Source organism: Chelonia mydas, chromosome 10 (assembly GCF_015237465.2).
Source record: "Chelonia mydas isolate rCheMyd1 chromosome 10, rCheMyd1.pri.v2, whole genome shotgun sequence".
Lineage (NCBI taxonomy): Eukaryota > Metazoa > Chordata > Testudines > Cheloniidae > Chelonia > Chelonia mydas.
Genome location: NC_051250.2, coordinates 13543829 through 13563370, shown reverse-complemented (window position 1 = coordinate 13563370; position 19542 = coordinate 13543829). Strand labels below are relative to the sequence as shown.

Genomic DNA, 19542 nt, shown 5'->3' with positions numbered 1-19542 from the left:
ATGGGGAAAGAGAATTTAACATGCATCACAGGAGAAAGGACCGGAATCTTTCATCTGTCTGCATCCTAAACTTTGACCTTACATGACAAGTCGGTATTATATAGTCAAAGGCATTTCACATGCAACAGCAAACCAAATTAGTGAAACAACAGCTAAGCCATGTAAAGTAACAGGACCAGATCCTTGACGAGAAAAATCAGCATAGCTCTAGCACCAGTGACTTCAATAGGAGGAGAGTTTGACCAACAATGAACTCTTTTGAAATTAATTATCACAAGCAGTACCTGTGTTGGTATTCACAGCAGGCAGATCAACCACTGAAGTAGAATAGAGACTGAACTGCTCTTGTACCAAGATAAATCTACACTAGGGATCCCTGATCAGTTTTTAAGCAATCATGTAATGCTTTTACCAGTGGTATAAACTCTAGCATAAACGTAGCATACGGATTTTTGCCACTATAACATCTAACCATGGCTGTAAAAATACCTTTGCCCAGTCTATGCCAGAGCTTATACTGGAGCTAAAATATGGGTCTGAGGTTCCCTAATGTAGACAAGACCCTAGATGTGGTCTCTCTAAAACAATGGGGGGGGGGCATTGTGAGTGCTTGCACCACTTCTGCCTTTGCTATAGATAAATAGAAGACATCAGTCTCCAAGAATGTCAGTTATAAACATTAAAAATCTCATCCACTACTTAGGGCAAACTAGGCCTGCACTGAATCTGCATGCTTATGCAATTCCCATAGATTTTTCTGTATGCTCTTCAATTTCAGCTTTCGCTTAAAAAAAAACAGAAGCTTTTAGCTGTTCTGAATGCAAAAATAGCTGTCTCAATGTAAATCAGACTACTGCCATTTTACTGAGACTGCAACAAGACTGAATGAAGTAATAGCACCAAGAGAGGTGTGAACTTGCCCTATAAATTTTAACAATGGTATGTTTGCATTTAAACAATTTCAAGCAGACTATGAGCCAACAGCTGACTTCCCTCTGAAGTACCTGGCATTGGCCATTCTCAGAAGACAGAATTCTGGGCTAGATGGACCTTTGGTCTGACCCAGTATGGCTGTTCTTATGTTCTTATTACTTTGAGTATGAATGACTCTTGTCAGAGCCATGGTGTCATAAATATAAAGGGAAGGGTAAACCCCTTTAAAATCCCTCCTGGCCAGAGGAAAAATCCTCTCACCTGTAAAGGGTTAAGAAGCTAAAGGTAACCTCGCTGGCACCTGACCAAAATGAGCAATGAGGAGACAAGATACTTTCAAAAGCTGGGAGGAGGGAGAGAAACAAAGGGTCTGTGTCTTCGGTACGCTGCTTTTGCCGGGGATAGACCAGGAATGGAGTCTTAGAACTTTTAGTAAGTAATCTAGCTAGGTACGTGTTAGATTATGATTACTTTAAATGGCTGAGAAAAGAATTGTGCTGAATAGAATGACTATTTCTGTCTGTGTGTCTTTTTTGTAACTTAAGGTTTTGCCTAGAGGGATTCTCAATGTTTTGAATCTAATTACCCTGTAAGGTATCTACCATCCTGATTTTACAGGGGTGATTCCTTTACTTCTATTTACTTCTATTTCTATTAAAAGTCTTCTTGTAAGGAAAACTGAATGCTTTTTCATTGTTCTCAGACCAAGGGTTTGGGTCTGTGGTCACTTATGCAAATTGGTGAGGATTTTTACCAAACCTTTCCCAGGAAGTGGGGTGCAAGGGTTGGGAGGATTTTGGGGGGAAAGACGTATCCAAACTACGTTTCCCAGTAAACCCAGTTAGAGTTTGGTGGTGGCAGTGGATATTCCAAGGACAAAGGATAAAATTAATTTGTACCTTGGGGAAGTTTTAACCTAAGCTGGTAAAAGTAAGCTTAGGAGGTTTTCATGCAGGTCCCCACATCTGTACCATAGAGTTCAGAGTGGGGGAGGAACCTTGACACATGGACATTTCTGAACTGATGCTTGTGCCCTCAAAATGCTTATTTTGAGGCACTTTAGTTTAGGTAGAATTTTGTATACTCGAGAAATGAGTGAAGAGCAGCTTATCTGTTGAAGAATTAACAAAAAATATTGCTGTAGCTTTTCTACAGATATAAATTACCCCAAACAACAGTGGTGTTACTCCTTATCGAGCTAGCCAACCCCCAATCCAGTTTTCCACTAGAAATTAAATCGCTAGGGCCATTGAATAGGGAAGATGTTGAAAATACCATTGTGCTGATGCTGAAAAATAATTAAAAACCCAAAATGAAAGCACTACACTTGAAGAGAGCTGGGTCACATGAGGTTGTAAACCCCTTTCAAAACAGCAGAGACCACTGTGGGAAGCAGGAGCTAGCAAGGTATTTAAACAAGCCTTAAAATTCTATCGCAATCTGATGAAATTCTGCTCCTGGACAATAACAGATCCAGCACTTCTTTTGGACTTCATTACCTTAATTCAGCAAGATTCTTTACTCATGTGCTTCAAGTTACTTATGTGCTTGTCTCATTGAAGTCAATGTTTTTTGAAAGTCAATGGGACTACTCATGCTTAAAGATAGGCATGTGCTCAAGTACCTTTCTGTATTAAGGCTTTAAATCACCTGATAATCAGAAACTAAAAGCAAAGGATACATCTAGACAAAGTAAGGGCAGATAATGAGCAACTTTCCCTCAGAGTCTGCCAATGAATTCCAGTCCAGCAATTCCCCACTTTGAGAATTGGGAAGGTATTGTCACATGGACAAATGTAAACTAAGACAGGGAGTTAAGTGATGCTCTAATTAATTTCTGACACATGGTTCTTAAGAGCACAATTTCAGAGATTCAGGTTTCCCTAACAAGTAAAATAAGTTACTAAAACACATCACTCCTGTGTTTAAAAAAATCTAGGTTAAGGGGTTTAAAAATACAAAAATTTCCAGTCTAAACCATGTTTTTTGAGGCAGCCTGTTTGCCCTGTCTACCCAATCTATCAAGTTCTTATACTGGTGACCAGCACCGTAGTGTCTCAGTGCCTCTCACAGTTCAGAAGATATCATAATATTCCTCTAATACTTCATCAGGTAGGAAAATCTGCTCAATTTTTTGAGGGTGGTTGGGGAGGGGGTTGGGAGCATGTGTGTATGAGCACGATTGCGGGAAAGCTAACGTGACAGAATGAGCTGTACACTTAGTTCTGAATGCAGGGAGGTTAACAGTCATCCTGGGAGTGAGTTTCATTGTTTTCATCTGGTTCCTGTGAAAGTTTTGTCTACTGGGCTCAAGAGGCTCCCCACTACTGGCTGAAAACCCTACTGCTGCAGAGGAATGTAGCTATTATGAGAGGTCACAGCTACAGAAAGATGGTCTGACACTTGAGTAGCTAGGTCCCTGGGTGTATGAGCATTTATTATCAAGCTAATATTTTAACAGCTGTGCATCAGTTTACTACTGACTTTATTTCAGCAAATCTCAGCCCTGTGTTAATAGTAAACTTGATATGGTTTGGTTCCCTCTCTTTCTAGGGAGGAGATATGTGTGCAATTATCTGGGGATCACCAGATGGAGCAAGTACAGATAATCCTATTCTATTCTATACAGATAATCTATGCATTCTATTACTTAATAGGCAAAGATTGGGGAAAATCCTGTATTGCTATTGGAAAACAGTGTTCTCAGAAGCTGTTCCATACACTGGTAAAGTGACCAGACTAATTTCATAGGTGTAGAGCTGCTGCTTACAGTGATGCTTGAAAACACGGGGCCTGATCATACATTATGTTGAGCATCTCTTGTGAGGCACTGACTGCTCTCCTCTCCCACCAAAGTCAGCAGAAATTGAGGGCAACTCATCACCTGACGGGGTCCTCGGTACCCCACGAAACTGGCCCCGTGATATAATAATCAACCCCGCTCAGGCATCTGTTTATTTAAAACTAACGATTATTAAGAAGCTCATCTCCCTGTACTGTCTATTGGAGAAGAGGATTTGGCTAGCAGGGTCTGAGAGAGTTCGGAGTCCACTGCTGCTTTCTGGGTGGGATGTTTCAGCCCTTTAATTGGCATTTGGCCAATATATTACCATGTATTTCATTTTCTTTCTGTGTACGTGTGCTGAAGGAATTTGTTGATGGGCATACCTTATAAATGGAAAAGTAAAGTTGCTAATAATAAAATTCAATATAGTCTCTTTGCAAAGTGGGAGGTCTAAATATGATACTTGGCCAAAGACACCAAATTAAATGGTTCCTGAAGGCTAAAATACTATGATGTATTGCACCATTTTAGAGCTTTCTATTTCCCCGCTTTATATAGGCACTAAAAGGTTCATTGGGGTTGTGGTGTGGGGAAAGAATCACAATTTGCTGACGAACCAGCCAAATAACTAAAATCTCCTGGTAGAGATGAGTGAATCATCCCTAAATATATCCACCTTCCCTTAAAAGAGCCATTTTACTGTCTCAGAAATGCAGTCCAGCTGAGCTGTCCATGGAGTATGGTAATGCTCTGTAAGGAGACTGAAGAAAGGCAAATTCTTTAGTCTTAACTACTCCAGCTTTTCGTTTTTCTCAGCCTCCAGTGCTATTCTGAGTTTGCTCTTCCCCAGTGTCTGGTTCTCTCTTATCCACTGCAACAGGTGGTTGAGGGTTACGAGTCCAATCTAACTCCCTTTTACGTCACTGGGAGACTTTCCATTGACTTTAACAGGAGCTCGATAAGGAAGTCAACAATAATACAACCAATATGTATTGCTTTACTTAACAGAGACCTCCTCTCTCCTTGTGTGATATTGCCACAGTAGCAATCAGCTGACATGCTCAAACTTGAGCCCCCTCAATTTAAAAGAGAGTGTGTTGTGCAGTGACTATCCATATTCTAAATTATGCAAGGTAACAAAAGTGCAACTCAGTCAGCTATATAAAATTGTTTATAAAAGCAAGAAAAAGTTGGAGACAAATATTGGTACAAACTGGATTCACCTAAATCCTAATCATATCTAAAAAGAAAGCCCCAAAGTTCCTGCAGCTGCCCCCTTCTAAGTGTGTCATTTTCCTCCCCACCTTGTTTCCCCTTTCTTCTCTTTTTTCCCCCTTCTGTTTAACAAAAGCCTTGCTGAGCCAGACAAGACAACTCCATCCTTTCCAACATTGCTGTAAGTCTGACCAAAAAGGCAAGCTAAAAGCAATGCCTTTAAAAAGCCTGTGTCAGCAGACTCGGGCGATGGGTCTGTAAAACTGCAGTGTAGATGTTTGGGCTCAGGCTGCAGCCCAAACTCTGGGACCCCTCAAGGTGGGGAGGGTCCCAGAGCCCATGCTCCAGCCCAAGCCCGAATGTCTACAGAGCAATTTTACAGCCCCGCACCCCAAGCCCTGCAAGCCCAAATCAGCTGACATGGGCCAGCCTCTGGTGTTTAATTGCAGTGTGTAGACATACCCAGAGTGGCTGATAAGATAGTATGCTCTGCCTGCCATCTCCAGCACCTAGGATACAAGCAAGAATGAACATTAGAGACAGAGACTAGGTTCTCTCTTTTGCTATCCTTTCTTTCTCTCTTGGTGTGTGTGTGCTTGGTTTTGTCCTAAAGGAAACCAGATACGTTAATTATTTCTCTGTTCCGCAAAAAGGACAAGGTAATACCATCTAAAAAGTCCATCAAGCAGAGGTATTCCCCTATAAAAGGTTCTATATTGCTAAAGAGAATGGGAATAAGGAAATTGTTCAAATGAAAACCTTAATTAATTCTTTAAGTTCCAAACGCTTTAACTGTTTTCTGTCTTTTTTTGTGTGTTCAACAAAAGGTTAAAGATTTTTAATGGCAGTTGTTACAATGTGAATAAACCAGCAATAACTCTCCATGGAACCCCAGACCACGCTTAATGGTTTAATGCTATAACAGTAAACAAGGGTTTTATTAACATTTTATCCTTTGTTGGGCAAGAGATATTGCCTTAGCAACACTATAGGTGTGTTTTCTATGATTAATGATTGGCTTAGACAATTGCACCTTTGATCCAACAGACCCAGGATTTGTTTACATTCCAGGCATGCTGCAAAGTCCACTTTTTCTTCCCTTGGGCATTTGGGGAGGAGGTGGCTTGGAAGAAAGGGACTGTTTGGGGCTGTACTTGTTAAGGGTTACAGAGTAGCAGCCGTGTTAGTCTGTATTCACAAAAAGAAAAGGAGGACTAGTGGCACCTCAGAGACTATGCTCAAATAAATTGGTTAGTCTCTGAGGTGCCACTAGTCCTCCTTTTCTTTTTGTTAAGGGTTAGGCTATTTTATTCTGGTTTGTGAAAACTCTATCTGTAAACTACTGATGTTCAAGGTCCCACATTTTGTTTTAAGCCCACTGCCTTCTCATTCAGATCTTTCGTTAAAAACCATCATCAATCTGTGCTGTGCCGAAGTCTTTGTTAAAGAAGAAAGTAATTTTAATGTCACTCTGGCCTTCCCCTCACAATCCCTCCTTAATGTTTTGTCACCCATTGCATTGTGTCCTTCGATATTTGTTTATAAACTCCTTGGGGCAGGAATAATCTTGACTTACCTTATTTACTATTTTATATTGCTCCGAAGTGAGACAGATGCCTAGCAATACAGGTAAGAGCTGATGTAGTATGTTTAAGACAGCCACGTCCTACTGTATTTAATGAACAGAAACAGATGTACTAATGATTCCCAGCAATTATTCTTAAATTCCTATATTCTGGAATTGCTATGGTTAGTAAATCAAGTTTGTGTCAATAACACCTCCTAATCAATAACATTGAAGGCAGGCTGGTCGCTGAAAAATTATGGCCTATAAGCATCAAGCTGACAACAGGCATTTTTTTCTCTCCTTACCTTTTGGCCAGACCTGACAGTAAATGACTGGTATAGATTTAGATATCAAACTTTAATCAGTTGCAGAAGGCATTGATTTGTGATCTTACCCAGGTATGATCCTCTTGAACCAACAGACCTAATCCGGCTAATACTTGCTCCTTTGTCATTCGTGAGACTATACCTATTTGTGTTTGCACGATAGGACCACGTGAGACGCATGATTATTGGAGTATATTATGTTTTCTTGAGTTTAATCTATAGTTTAATTATGCAGTTTAAGATATGTAATGAGATTATTAGCATAATAATACAAACTGTATTTTTCAGTCTCCTGGATGTAACTTCACTGCAGTCAGTAGGGCTGCACCAAGAATTAATTTGACACTGTGGATTATCTTAACACATTTTCTAATGAGCTCCAGTTTTTAAATGTTTGAGAAAATACCCCTCATCTCATCCCAAAATTTCTCAAGTGAATTTTGGAGAATATGTCCTGGCATTCAAGGCTATTGCCATTTCTAGTGAAACAAAGTTAGATTTTCCATTAACTTTAGAAATTTGGAAAATGAACTAAAATATCCAATTTTTTGAAAATAACTCTTAGATCAAATGTTTTAAGCAAAGTCTTAAACCCAAAGATTTTCACTGCTCTCCCTAAGCAAGAGAAAATATTGTATGAACAGTCATATTTGGTGTTAGCTCAAACTCTGACAGCAATTGTCGAGCTCCTTATTCAGCAAACACAAGGTATATTAAAATTGTCTTGGCACAATTGCCTGTAATAATAGTGTCAGTAGGTATTAAAAACAGGATAGAAGGTTTCTGAAGCAATTCTCTTGACTTTTGTTTACAAATTATAAATCGCCCCATCACAAGCCATCAAAGTGCAGGATTCACCAGTTTTGCACTCTTGGGTCCTGATTCAGCATGTGATGCCCAGAGCCCATATGGAACCTCACTACTTCAGTGGGGTTCCATATGAGGACAGGGATGCACTTGTGCACATGGCAGGGCTGAGGATTTTATGTTGCTAGCAACATATTGGACCTGATCATCCTAAATGCTTCTACTCACTGAGGGGCCACACAGCTCAGTTGGATCTAGGATGATTGCACAGAAAAGAGGGGAGTACTGCCTCCACACCATCATCAGACTGTTGCCCCTCTGTGAGTTTAGAGCTCAGCAAGCTGGGTACGGTTGTGAGGACCACTCTCCCACGGCATTGGTTCACCCCCTCAGTCCCAAACAATTGACCTAGTCAACCCTATCCTACACTGGAAGACCCTCAATGATGTGAGCCCGTTTCCCCTCAAGGACATCTTTGATTGAGGGAGTCATGCTGCTAGACAGAGACAGAGACTAACCACTATTTGAAAGCTGTAGGTTTCCAGGGATGTCCCAAGATCTGTAGATTCAGGGGGCTCAGTGTTTAAAGTGGTCTGAAAAAAAGTGGGGAGCCTATCATAAGCTGGGATCAGCAGCTTTGGAAAGACATTGCTTAAAGTGCACCCCTCAGCAACCCAGCTCAATTATTTTATTTTTGGCCAGGTCTACAACCCTTTGGGATCCAGCCAACTTTAAGCACTGCAGGATCTGACTCCCCTGACTGTTCCCTAGGAGTTAAGGCAAACATTGCCTCCTTTCACTGTCAACATGAAATTCACAGAATTTTCTGTCCTGCTTGGTTTTTTCCTCACATAACAGGTGATCTAGCCCCTAATCTCGTTTGGCTTTCAAAACACTGGAAAGTTTTCACTGGTTTGTATGGGGGCAAGTTGTTTGCCTCCTGGTCTATATACTACTATGAAGCATTATCCACTGCTCTCTCCTGAAATAGTAAAAACCTAAGTGAAAACAATGTAAGTTCTCTGGGCAGGGACAATGTAAGTTCTAATTCTGTGTACAGCGTCTAACACAATGGAGCCATGATCCCTTGCTACTGCAATTCAAATAAATAATCCCATTAGCCAAGGAGACTAATGATAAAATACTGAAATAATATGGACTAGCGTGGCACATTTTAAGAAAGCGTTTTGCAAAAGTATGATGCATGTCGCCCTCACACTAGCTACAAAGTTCAGAAGATGTATACATTACAATGCGTAAATCTCTACCAATACATAGCAAGGTGGAGGAACCAGAATTGGTTTCATTGTGCTGAAGCGGAGCTCAGTTTTCAGAAGTTTAGAAAAAACTGTTTTGATGTGAATTTTGTCTTTTTTGTGATATATGTGCCACAGCTAATGATCTTGGTGGTCCAGTCAGAGTGTTACCCCCTCATAACATGGTGTATACTCTAAGTTGTTTCCAACAGTATACAAATAGTGGGTTTTTTTATTTTAAAACAACCTGAAGCAAATACACTCCAGCAACCACACACCACACAACAAAAACACTATCCCAGGAACCTATCCTTGCAACAAAGCCCGTTGCCAACTCTGTCCACATATCTATTCAAGGGACATCACCATAGGACCTAATCACATCAGCCACACTATCAGAGGCTCGTTCAACTGCACATCCACCAACATGATATATGCCAACATATGCCAGCAATGCCCCTCTGCCATGTACATTGGCCAAACCGGACAGTCTCTGCGCAAAAGAATAAATGGACACAAATCAGACGTCAAGAATTATAACATTCAAAAATCAGTTGGAGAACACTTCGACCTCTCTGGACACTCAATTACAGACCTAAAAGTTGCAATTATTCAACAACAAAAACTTCAAAAACAGACTCCAACAGGAAACAGCAGAACTGGAATTAATCTGCAAACTGGACACCATTAAATTACGCTTGAATAAAGAGTGGGAGTCGATGAGTCATTACACTAACTAAAAGCTATTTCCCCTGCTAATTTTCCCCCTACTGTTACTCACACCTTCTTGTCAACTGTTTGAAATGGGCCATCCTGATTATCACTACAAAAGTTTTTTTTCTCCTGCTAATAGCCCACCTTAATCAATTGCTCTCTTTAGAGCTGGCATGGCAACCCCCATTTTTTCATGTTCTCTCTCTCTCTATATATATATCTTCCTACTGTATTTTCCACTATATGCATCTGATGAAGTGGGCTTTAGCCCACGAAAGCTTATTCTCAAATAAATACGTTAATCTCTAAGGTGCCACAAGTACTCCTCATTCGTTCTGCTGATACAGACTAACATGGCTACCACTCTGAAACCTATCATACAAACAATGCATGCACAACATATAGTACATGGGCTGCATTTGCAGCTAACTGATTATTATATTTCTTGTTCTGTGCATATTTTTTTCTTTTTAACCTAAAATTCCACATTTACAATAAAAATACTTTAAAAAATGAAGTCAAGTTGCAACCACATCTAACTTAGACCATGATCCTGCAAAGATTTACACACTTACTTTATGCACGCAAGCAGTCCCACTAGGACTCTTAGGCTTAAAGTTAAGCATATGTGTAAGTCTTTGCAGGATTGAGGCCTTGTACAGTTAAAGATCCAGAGCCTCATACTTCCTTCTGCATCTATGCTAGGAGGGAATCCTGTCTCCACAGAGGAGAAAGTTCTTTGCTACATGCTTCCCCTCTTCCTTCTCATGCCAAGACAGCTTCTGGGAAGCTCTGTCGGGTTCCAGCTGAGGATGAGTTTATCGATGCTGCTTTTCCCCACAAAGGGCAGTTGCCTTTTATGGGGATTTAGGGCCAAGTCTGCCTGTGACCACCTTATGAAGGCCTCATCAGGGGGTAACTGTCTACTCCAGATGGCTGATTAGTAAATGAGCACCTGGACCTAATAAAGATTATCCAAGCTTAGTTAGAGGAAAACTCTAAATGGAGACAGGAAGCTCTAGTAGGGAGGAGCTCCCTGAAGAGGGCTGAGCAGAGAGCCTAGAGGGTAAGCTGTCTGTGGAATCCATCAGAATGGGGAACCTGTAAGAGGTGCTCTTAGAGAGGGGAGCCTTGTAGGAAGAGAGATGCAGTCAGCAGGTATCCTAGAGGGCCTGGTCTCAGTCAGGGTCTCCTAGACAGTGGCCGGAGGCTTTGCCTGGCAGGGATCACCTGCTGTCCCTGGGGAAGAGTCACAGTGGACTAACCTCCCCTTATTCCAGAGAAGGCTCTTACTCTGGTAGGGGCAAGAGTCCTAATTCCAGAGGCAAAGACTGGAACTGAGAAAATCCTTGAGGAAGAGCCTGTGTAAAGATGAGCACTAGACTCAGGTGAGAGACAGATAGGCTAAGAATGACCCAGTCCTGCAGCTGAGATGTTGGGGTGAAAGTTTTCTTTATACTCTGTACTGGCTTTTCTGTTAATAAATGAGACCCTCCACAAGAAGGTGCTTCTTAGCATCCAACTGTCTGTTTGGACTTCTTGATTCCTCTGGGCATGAGAAAAATCAAGTAGGAGTTCATCTGTAACACTATGCCTGTCTGTAAGTGGGCACACCAGATCAGCCTAGCATGATGACATGCCTCTACACTGTGCAAAATGCCTTTTCAGAGCAGTCAAAGTATAGACAGTCCCTATAAGCACCACTCCTGCGGTACTTGTGCTCTCCAGTATGGACAGGAGTCAGTGTGGTCAAGTAGCAGATTGGCCTCTGCGCATTTCCCGAGATCTACACAGAACTTGGAGATTCCATGATGGAGGTAAGGGCAAACTACACCTCCTGACATTGGAATGAATAGGAAGAACCCACACGTTGCTCTGCTGTGCAGGTCCTTCTGATGGAAGGGGAGAACAAGGCCCTGTATGTTATAATGCAATAAATTTTTGTAACTCTCTGGATCAATTTTACCAGTCAGTGCAATTGTCCTTGCAATCTGAGGAGAAATTATAACCCTTATCCCACAAAAAGAAGTTGTGCATGATATCAGATATTGCACTGCACATATGCAAAGAAAAGTTTTTCCCTTAGGAGCTTTTTTAAAAGGATAACTACTAAAGCAGAATGCTAAGAAAAGATTGCACCCAAACATATGAAACTTTAAGAACGTCCTTTGCATTCATACACTTGGGAACTGAAAATAGAAGCCACATGAAAGCCACTGACCTTTTCTAATTTTTCAAAATGTTCTCTGAGGAACTTCATTGGCCGGTCTGGTTTTGCTATGCAAAGATTTACAATGCACTCTTTCAAAATCTGTTGGATGTTATGCTTCTGAACATAGAGTTCACATCCCTTCAGGCTCTCATCTTCTTCCACATTGCAGGAGGAAGAAGCAGCCATCTTCAGGCTTGTAAACAGAAAACAAACGTAGGTAAGAAAATGGTGCAATTAAGATATCAAAGAGAATTCCTGAAGTCTTTTGTCAAAGCAATTTGACAGAACTAAGGTATTTTAATATTGTACATCTTCTCTTCACAAGCTTAACAATTCAGCACATGTCAATGTTGTGGCACTTCACACGCAAATATTGAATCATGTCATCTCTACAAAAGCAACATACCAAGAATTACAAAAAGAGCATTCAAATTATTAGACATTCTTCAACATTTGAAAACAATGGCGCAATAAATCATGCACAATATGAGTTTTAAAGATATCTGCTAAATAACAATTTAGAGTAATGTCCCTATTGGTATACAAATGGAGTCTAGGTCCCTCTCTTCAGGGTGCTAGATTTCTGTAGAAGATGGAGGGGCATCTGTCTCTAGTAAAATACTTTAATACTCTTTTTTTTAAATATATATGGGACAGCTCTCTTGCACCAAAGAGGAATTCGGTGATGAAGGAAAAACATGTTTGATTCCTCCAATTAATGTGTGTTCACCCAGTACAAATTAAAAGGACATATGTTTGTGGTCTTTTCGATCTATATTAACTTACTTATATCAGAAGATCATTTAAGTTTCATCACATCTTCTCAATTCCCATCATCAGAGCATCTTTTGAGGTTTGCTTTCAACCCCTAGGAATGTTTCAGGAGGGGACAATTTCAAACAAGAGGGATTTTTTTTTTTAAAGAAAAACAATAGATGAGGTGCTTAAATGCTCCCTTGGAACCAAAACGACACAGCAAAATCCTTCATCACAAGAGCCAGATGCTCTTATAAACCTGGTTCAAAATGAATCCGAAACGAGACAATTCTCCCTCCACCTAACTGAAACTTGGGCTAAGGTTGGGGATTATGTCTTAAAGCAGATTTGGAGGGAAACCCCTTCCTCCCAAGAATTCATTTCAAAGCAGTTTTTAAAGCGTCTCCCTCCAGTGGGAGAGAATTTAGCTGTATGTTTTACAATGAAGTGGGAGAAATTTCATTCTGGACTGGGATTTGTTTTCGGCTGGGGGTGTAGGAAAGGGGGCATCTCCTCTCCTTTCAATTGTCCCAGTGCCAGAGATGATATCCCCCCCCCCCATTAGAGCATCTCCCAGCCTTTGTGAATAGCACCATGTGGGGGTGAATAAGGGGGGGGAGAATAAGCAGCCCCCTCCCCTGCCTCCACGACTAGCACCAGGCTTTGTGCTGAAATAAACCCATTGTTGCTGGGGAGCAGCTCCAAAGCCTGGGGATGGGGGAGGGATGGAGAGGGAAAGGGGCTGTCAACACCGGAGAGGAAGGAGGACGGAAGGGGGCCAAACCAGGCTAGGGGACAAGAGGAGCCGTGGGGAAAGGATGCGGAGGGAGAGGGCCATATAAATACCTGAGTGGCTGGAGCAGTGACAGCAGCAGCTCTCCTCTCTCTTCCCTTACGCGGCGAGGGGGGGCGGGCTCCTGTTATTCCGCAGCGCGGCCGCCTCCTCCTTCCCTGGCTGCTGCTACTTTTCCTCTCCCTGGGCAGCTCCAGCTGAGGGGTCCCCTTCACCGCCCTGCCCCCCGCGACCCCAGAGAGCTCGCCTGCAAAGCGTTAGGGCGCTGCAGCAGCTCCCCTGCAGGAAGTCCCGTCTGCTGTCACTCACGCGTAAGCACAGCCTCCCTCACCAGGCAAAGCCGGCTCTGGCTCTCGTGGGGGGGGGGGGGGGGGGCACCAAAGGAGGGGCACGCAGCCTGCCCCCGGGACCGCAGCGTGTCTGAGAGAGGCAGACAGCTACGCCCCAAGCTGCCCCAAAGGGCCCTGGACGTCTGGAGCTTGCTTTTGGGGCTGGTGCTTAGGAGATGGAGTAAAGGGCCAGAGGAAATGGCAGATGTGACATCGGTGCCGCGCTGTGACAGGTACACCAGCCCATTCTCTGTTTCTATGGCTCATAGCCTGGGAGTCTTGCTGCATCCCCAGCTGCCCCAATAGCAGCAGTTGCCAGGTGTGCTTATGAGCTGCTCTTGGCACCAGGGCTGCACCCATTTAGCTGCCTGTGCCTTTGTCACCCCGATTAGATTACAGCAGTGCCCTTGACTTGGAGTTTTGCCTTGAAACTTCTCGTGCAGAAAGCGGTGGCTTATCAGCAACGTGTCCCTCGACATGCACACATTACACCTGTGCTCCACAATCACCAGCTAAGGTCCGGATCAAGCTGAAGGGGCTGGGTTTGACCTCGAAAGCCCAACATGGTGTGGGGCTTGTCACTTTCAGAAACTGCCTCTCTACCCTGTGATATTGCAGCAGTTGTCATCCTGTGAGGTGCTCAGGCTCAGAGTTCCAATGTGCTACCATTCTGTTCTACATAATTTCTTATACAACCCTCCTCAGCATAGTACCTGATGCCTTCCTGTCCTGCAATAAGGAACGTGACTAATCTGTGTCATGTGATACATTTTCTTTCCAGGAGTGGAACCATGTGCACAGTATAGGTTCTTGGGGAACCAAGGGCTGGGAGTCACCTTGTTACCCTCTGCCTCCAGCATGAGGGAGACTTGTTTGTGCTTAACTGGGGGTCAGCTCTCTGATGCTGCCAGCCTGTGACCCAGCCAAGCACTCTCTTCTGGGCTATGCCAGCCCTTACTTTGCCTTGCAGGTTAACAATAGGCGCATCCTATCCCCAAGCCTCTTTGAAGTGTTCCTCTGTAGTGTCCAGCTCTTTATCCACCAAACACTCCCAGAAACAGCAGGTCTCCAGTCCCCAGGGAGAAAATGTATACACCAGCTTGTATGATTCAACTCGGGATCAGCCCCTAGCTTAATATCCCAACACTTGGATATATTTATAGTGAAATTAACAATATGTTTATTATCAGAGTCAAGAGATAGTAAGAATAATGAAAACCAAAGGTTACATTTCGAACCAAATCATAACATGATTTCTAGAGACTAAACTTAACAGGCTAACCTTCTGTCTAAAGGAATGTATCTCATCGTAAATGTCCTTTGCAGCATTTTAACCAAGGCCCTTTGTGATCCCGTTTTCATGAATGTAATCATACTGTCTGATTGCTTCCCAGGCGGAGAATGAAGTGGTGTTTTCCTTCTCCTTATATCCCCAAAAGTTCACTGTCTGTACCCAGAACCAAGATAACCTCTGTGGCTTTGTTTCCATTGTGCTGCCTCCCTGTTGATTTCACATCCTCCTGTTGACTTCATACATAAATGACTCTCTATGGTGTTAACTTACAATGTTTAATTTACAACCCAACAGACTGGTGACTAAACCTCTTTTGCATGACAGAAAGCCAGTTTGTCAACTCTGCCGTGATACACACTTTAAAGCACATTTTCAGTAGGCATACATAACTCCTTACATAGTATCGGTACATACATTTCACAATGATATTAATGATCACTGTGATTCTGGCTTTTCTTTAAGACCTCACATGCCATATTTTGTTGAACCAGAATGTACATACCGGAAACCTTGTAAGCTGGCAGTGAAGCGTTCATTGATCACAATAGGGTTTTGTTTAGGTAGGGTTTTGTTTTTGTCTTTTAAATATATGTGTAGTTGTTAGTGGCAGGTCAGAAAAGTGTGTCTTGCACTTGGAACAGAAGGTGGGAATGTTTGTGATGGTCCTCAATTCCCAGGGGAGTTCATTCCAGTCTCTCAGACCAGACCCTGAGAAAGCTCTGTCTCCTGCACAGACAAGACATAGCCTGTGGTTCTCCAAAGACCAGATTTGGTGACCTTCAGGACATGCAGCCTGTTCTCCCAGGCTTTTTGGGGTGTGAGGGGAAGGGCAATTAATTTGGGGTGAAAGGAAGCTGTGATGGAGGCTTAACCACAGCCAGCTAATGTGTTTGTCCACAATGGATGGCAGTAACTGGTGTTAACAACATGCTAACTAAAACATGTGAGATAACACTTTTTCTAACACACCTCCATTTCTCTAGTATAGACATACCCTCAAGAATCACAGGGTAAAAGGTTAATAAGAGGATATCTCTAGGATATAAACTAGGACAGCTGGTGTTTAATAAACCCATTAATGGTTTAGAAAAAGGAGACAACAATGAAGTGGCAACACTGGCAGATAATATAAAATTATTTAGGCTAGTCAATAGTAGACAAGACTCTAAAAAACTCCAGAGAGTCCTAAGCAAGCTAGGCAAATGAGCAGCATAATGGCAGATGAAATTCAGCATCAGTAAATGCAAGGTGATTTGAAAAGAATAATTTGAATTACTCATAACAATTGCTAGGTTCTAAATTAACTGCAATCACTCAGGAAAACTATCTTGTTGACACCAGTCACACATCTGCCCAATGCACAGTAGTGGTCAGACAAGCACTATGCTGCATAAAGAATGAGAGAGACACTAATATTAAAATATATATAAATTGCTGGCATGTTCTCACTGTGAATACTATGTTTAGTTCTGGTTACCCCACCTCAAAAAGGATAGAAGGGGATGCAGAGATAGGTGATGAAAATAATTAGTGAAATGGAAAGATTTCCACATAAGAAGAAACTGAAGATCGGGACTGTTTAATGTAGAGAGAAAATGATAAAGAGGGAATATGACTGAGGTATATAAAATAATGAATGATAAAGGGAAAATATTCAAGTGTTTCTATTTACACTATCTGTTCTGTTTACAAGAACAAGGAGGCATTCAGTGAAACAAATTCCATACATTTAAAACAGATAAAAAGATATACTTTTATACCTAACACCTAATTAACCTGTGGGACTTGATGCCACAAGGTATCAAATGAACCCAAGAGTTTAGCAGGATTTGAAAAAGAAATTGGCATTTATATGGATAATGAGAACATCCACACTACCATAAGGTTCCTACATAGGGGCATATGCCAACCTTGCTTGGGGTTAGAAAGAAAGCTCCCTTATGGTCCAGTTATTCCATAACTGTTCACTATGGGATATCTTGCAACTCTTTTAGAAGCATCTGGTAATGGCTACTGTTAGAAACAGATAATACACTAGATGGACAACTGTTCTTACTCAACAGGGCAGTTCCTATGGTCTCAAATATTTACAAAATGCATCAAATGAATCTATCTTTTGAATGTCTGTAATGTGCCTAGAGTATGGGAGAAACTTGAAAAGAATTAAAGAATTAAAAGACTAAAGGTAAAATTTTCATAAGTATCTAAGGAACCAAAGTCTCATTGAAAGTCACTAAGTGACTTGGGTACTTTTGAAAATTTTATCCTCTACACAGAAAGGCCTTTTCTTGGGGTCAGGTTAGGCTGTATGTAGTCTCCTTCTGTTGTTGATCACTACACTCTGAACAGCTCACACTGTTCCATAGCCATTCATGTCTGGCTAGTAGATACACAGCTGGGCTCATCTCAGGCATGCTTAATACCCAAGAGTGTATTATGTATCTGTCTCATGATGTCAGGTCTTAAATCGGCTGGGATTACTGCTTTGTCCCCTTTAAGCAAAATCCCATCTTGCACATATAGCTCATCCTTTCCCAGTGATAGAGGGTAACCTCCTGTGGCTCTTCTGCCTTGCAGTCTGACCACCCTTGAAGTATTGTTTTACTCCCTGTAGCATCCCATCCTGTTCAATGCTTTGGTGGTGGATTACCTGGAGCCTCCCACCAGATATGTAAAAGTATTGTAGCATGATGATAGACTATCTCCTATTCCAGTGGTTCACAACCAGGGATCTGGGGTCCCCTGCGAGAGCCGCAAGCAGGTTTCAGGGGGTCCATCAAGCATGGCTGGCTTTAGACTTGCTAAGGCCCAGGACAGAAAGCCAAAGTCCTGCTGTGCAGGACTGCAGCCTGGACCCCCAAGCCCCACCACCCGGGGCTAAAGCCAAAGCCTGAGCAACTTAGCTTCACGATGCCCTCCTGTGGCGTGGGGCCCTGGGCAATTGCACTGCTTGCTGCCTCCTAAAGCTGGCCCTGGCTTTTACATGCAGAAAAACAGTTGTTGTGGCACAGCGGGGCCATGGAGTTTCTATAGCATGTCGCAAGCCATTGTGCATGGGTGGACCCCTGCATCTGTGCAGAGTCCTGTTGTAGTCAATGGGGCCCAACAGAGGTTCAGGGGTCTGCTGGTAAGCAACAAACTGCAGGACTGTGGCCCAATTGTAGTTTTACTGTAATGCCACCACAGAGTGGATATTAATTGGTCGGATGAGATATATGCATAGGGACCACGGAGATTTGTTAGAAGTTTGCATGGAAGATGGGGCAGTGTGAATATATCTCAATCTGTTTGATATCATACGAATGAGATATCTCCCACTTAGTCCCAGCAAGTTGTCAATGCAACTCCATGACTGGGAAAAGTTTGGGAAGCCCCTGATTGAGCCCCGGATATAATGTTTCATGCTTCAATAGTCAGATCTGCCTAGCACCACTTGATCATTGGAGGGAGACAAGATTTTCAGCCTTTCACTATCAGATTTTTTTTAATTACATTACACTTAGGCCAAAATGTCCAAATGTGGGTAACTCAGCATCTTTGATTATGTATATGCCCTGATTTTCAAATGTGTATAGTCTGAGGACTGATGCACCAGCCACCAGTCATCAATGATGATGACATTGTACCAGGCATCATAGAATGAAGTTCCCAGATCTGGCTCAATCCTGCAAATCTACAAATCTCTGGGGCAGCCTCACAGGTGATGCCAGGTAGGGTCAAGTTGTGCATCCCTTCACACATCAATGTAGAGTCTGAGAACACCGTGCTGGGGTATTTTTGTCCATCCTGGTGACATGGTCAAAGAGCATGCAATGCTGCTTTCAAATGCAGCGAGCGATTAGAGGAAGGCCAGATCTCTGCGAGATTATTGAGTTAGATACCTATTGTTACACATCCAATTTCTGAAGAATGTAGCCTTCACCTTTAATTAGCACTTTATACGTTCGAAGCACTGTGCAAGCATTGCTGTACAATATTACAAAAAAGGCCCTGAACCTGCACTTGGATCACTCCATGGGTCTAATCACAGGATTGGGGCCAACAATTAGTAGGCAATTTTAAAGATTTTGACATTCGTCAGCATCACCATGCAACATTTCACAAGGCTCCAAAAGTTCCTTTGGGGTCCTTTTTAACATTTAAAGCAGCAATCCCCTTTCAGGATATGGGTGATGCAGTTATTTTGGGGATTAATATCAAGACACTGGTGTAATGATTCTCCGCACTTTGATAGTACCTTCTGTCCAAAGATAGGGTGATTATATGAAAAAGCAAAGAACAGAGCTTTGGGTTTTTTAATTCCCACAGACACTGACTTTTAAGGGACTGCACCCTACAACATTTACTCAAGCTACGTAATCAGTGTTTCACTCTGATGAGTGGTGAATGCTAACACAAAGCAAGTCCTTCTCCCAGGAGACAGAATATTAGGCACCAGCTCAGGGTAGGGTTGCCAACTCTGACTGAAGCTATTCTGGGAGATGCCCCCCCCCCATGACGTAATATCATTTTCTTAAAATGACCTATTAAAATCTCCTGGATTGCTTTCAATAGT

The 19542-nt window shown here is 42.4% G+C and overlaps 1 protein-coding gene across 2 annotated transcripts in view; it reads right to left on the bottom strand.

Moving 5' to 3' along the window:
* PRKAR1B (protein kinase cAMP-dependent type I regulatory subunit beta) overlaps positions 1-13955 on the bottom strand; it is a 119405-nt gene extending 105450 nt beyond the window's left edge. The window contains exons 1-3 of one of the 2 annotated variants that reach the window (XM_043524331.1): positions 13418-13800; positions 12602-12683; positions 11825-12008 (exon numbers count right to left, since the gene is read on the bottom strand). In XM_043524331.1, coding sequence (XP_043380266.1) covers positions 11825-12001 — 177 coding nt within the window. In that variant the 5' untranslated portion in view covers positions 12002-12008; positions 12602-12683; positions 13418-13800. Of the gene's footprint in view, positions 1-11824; positions 12009-12601; positions 12684-13417 lie in introns of both variants that reach the window. The other variant, XM_037911446.2, reaches the window with a different exon arrangement.
* Positions 13956-19542: the final 5587 nt, after the last annotated feature.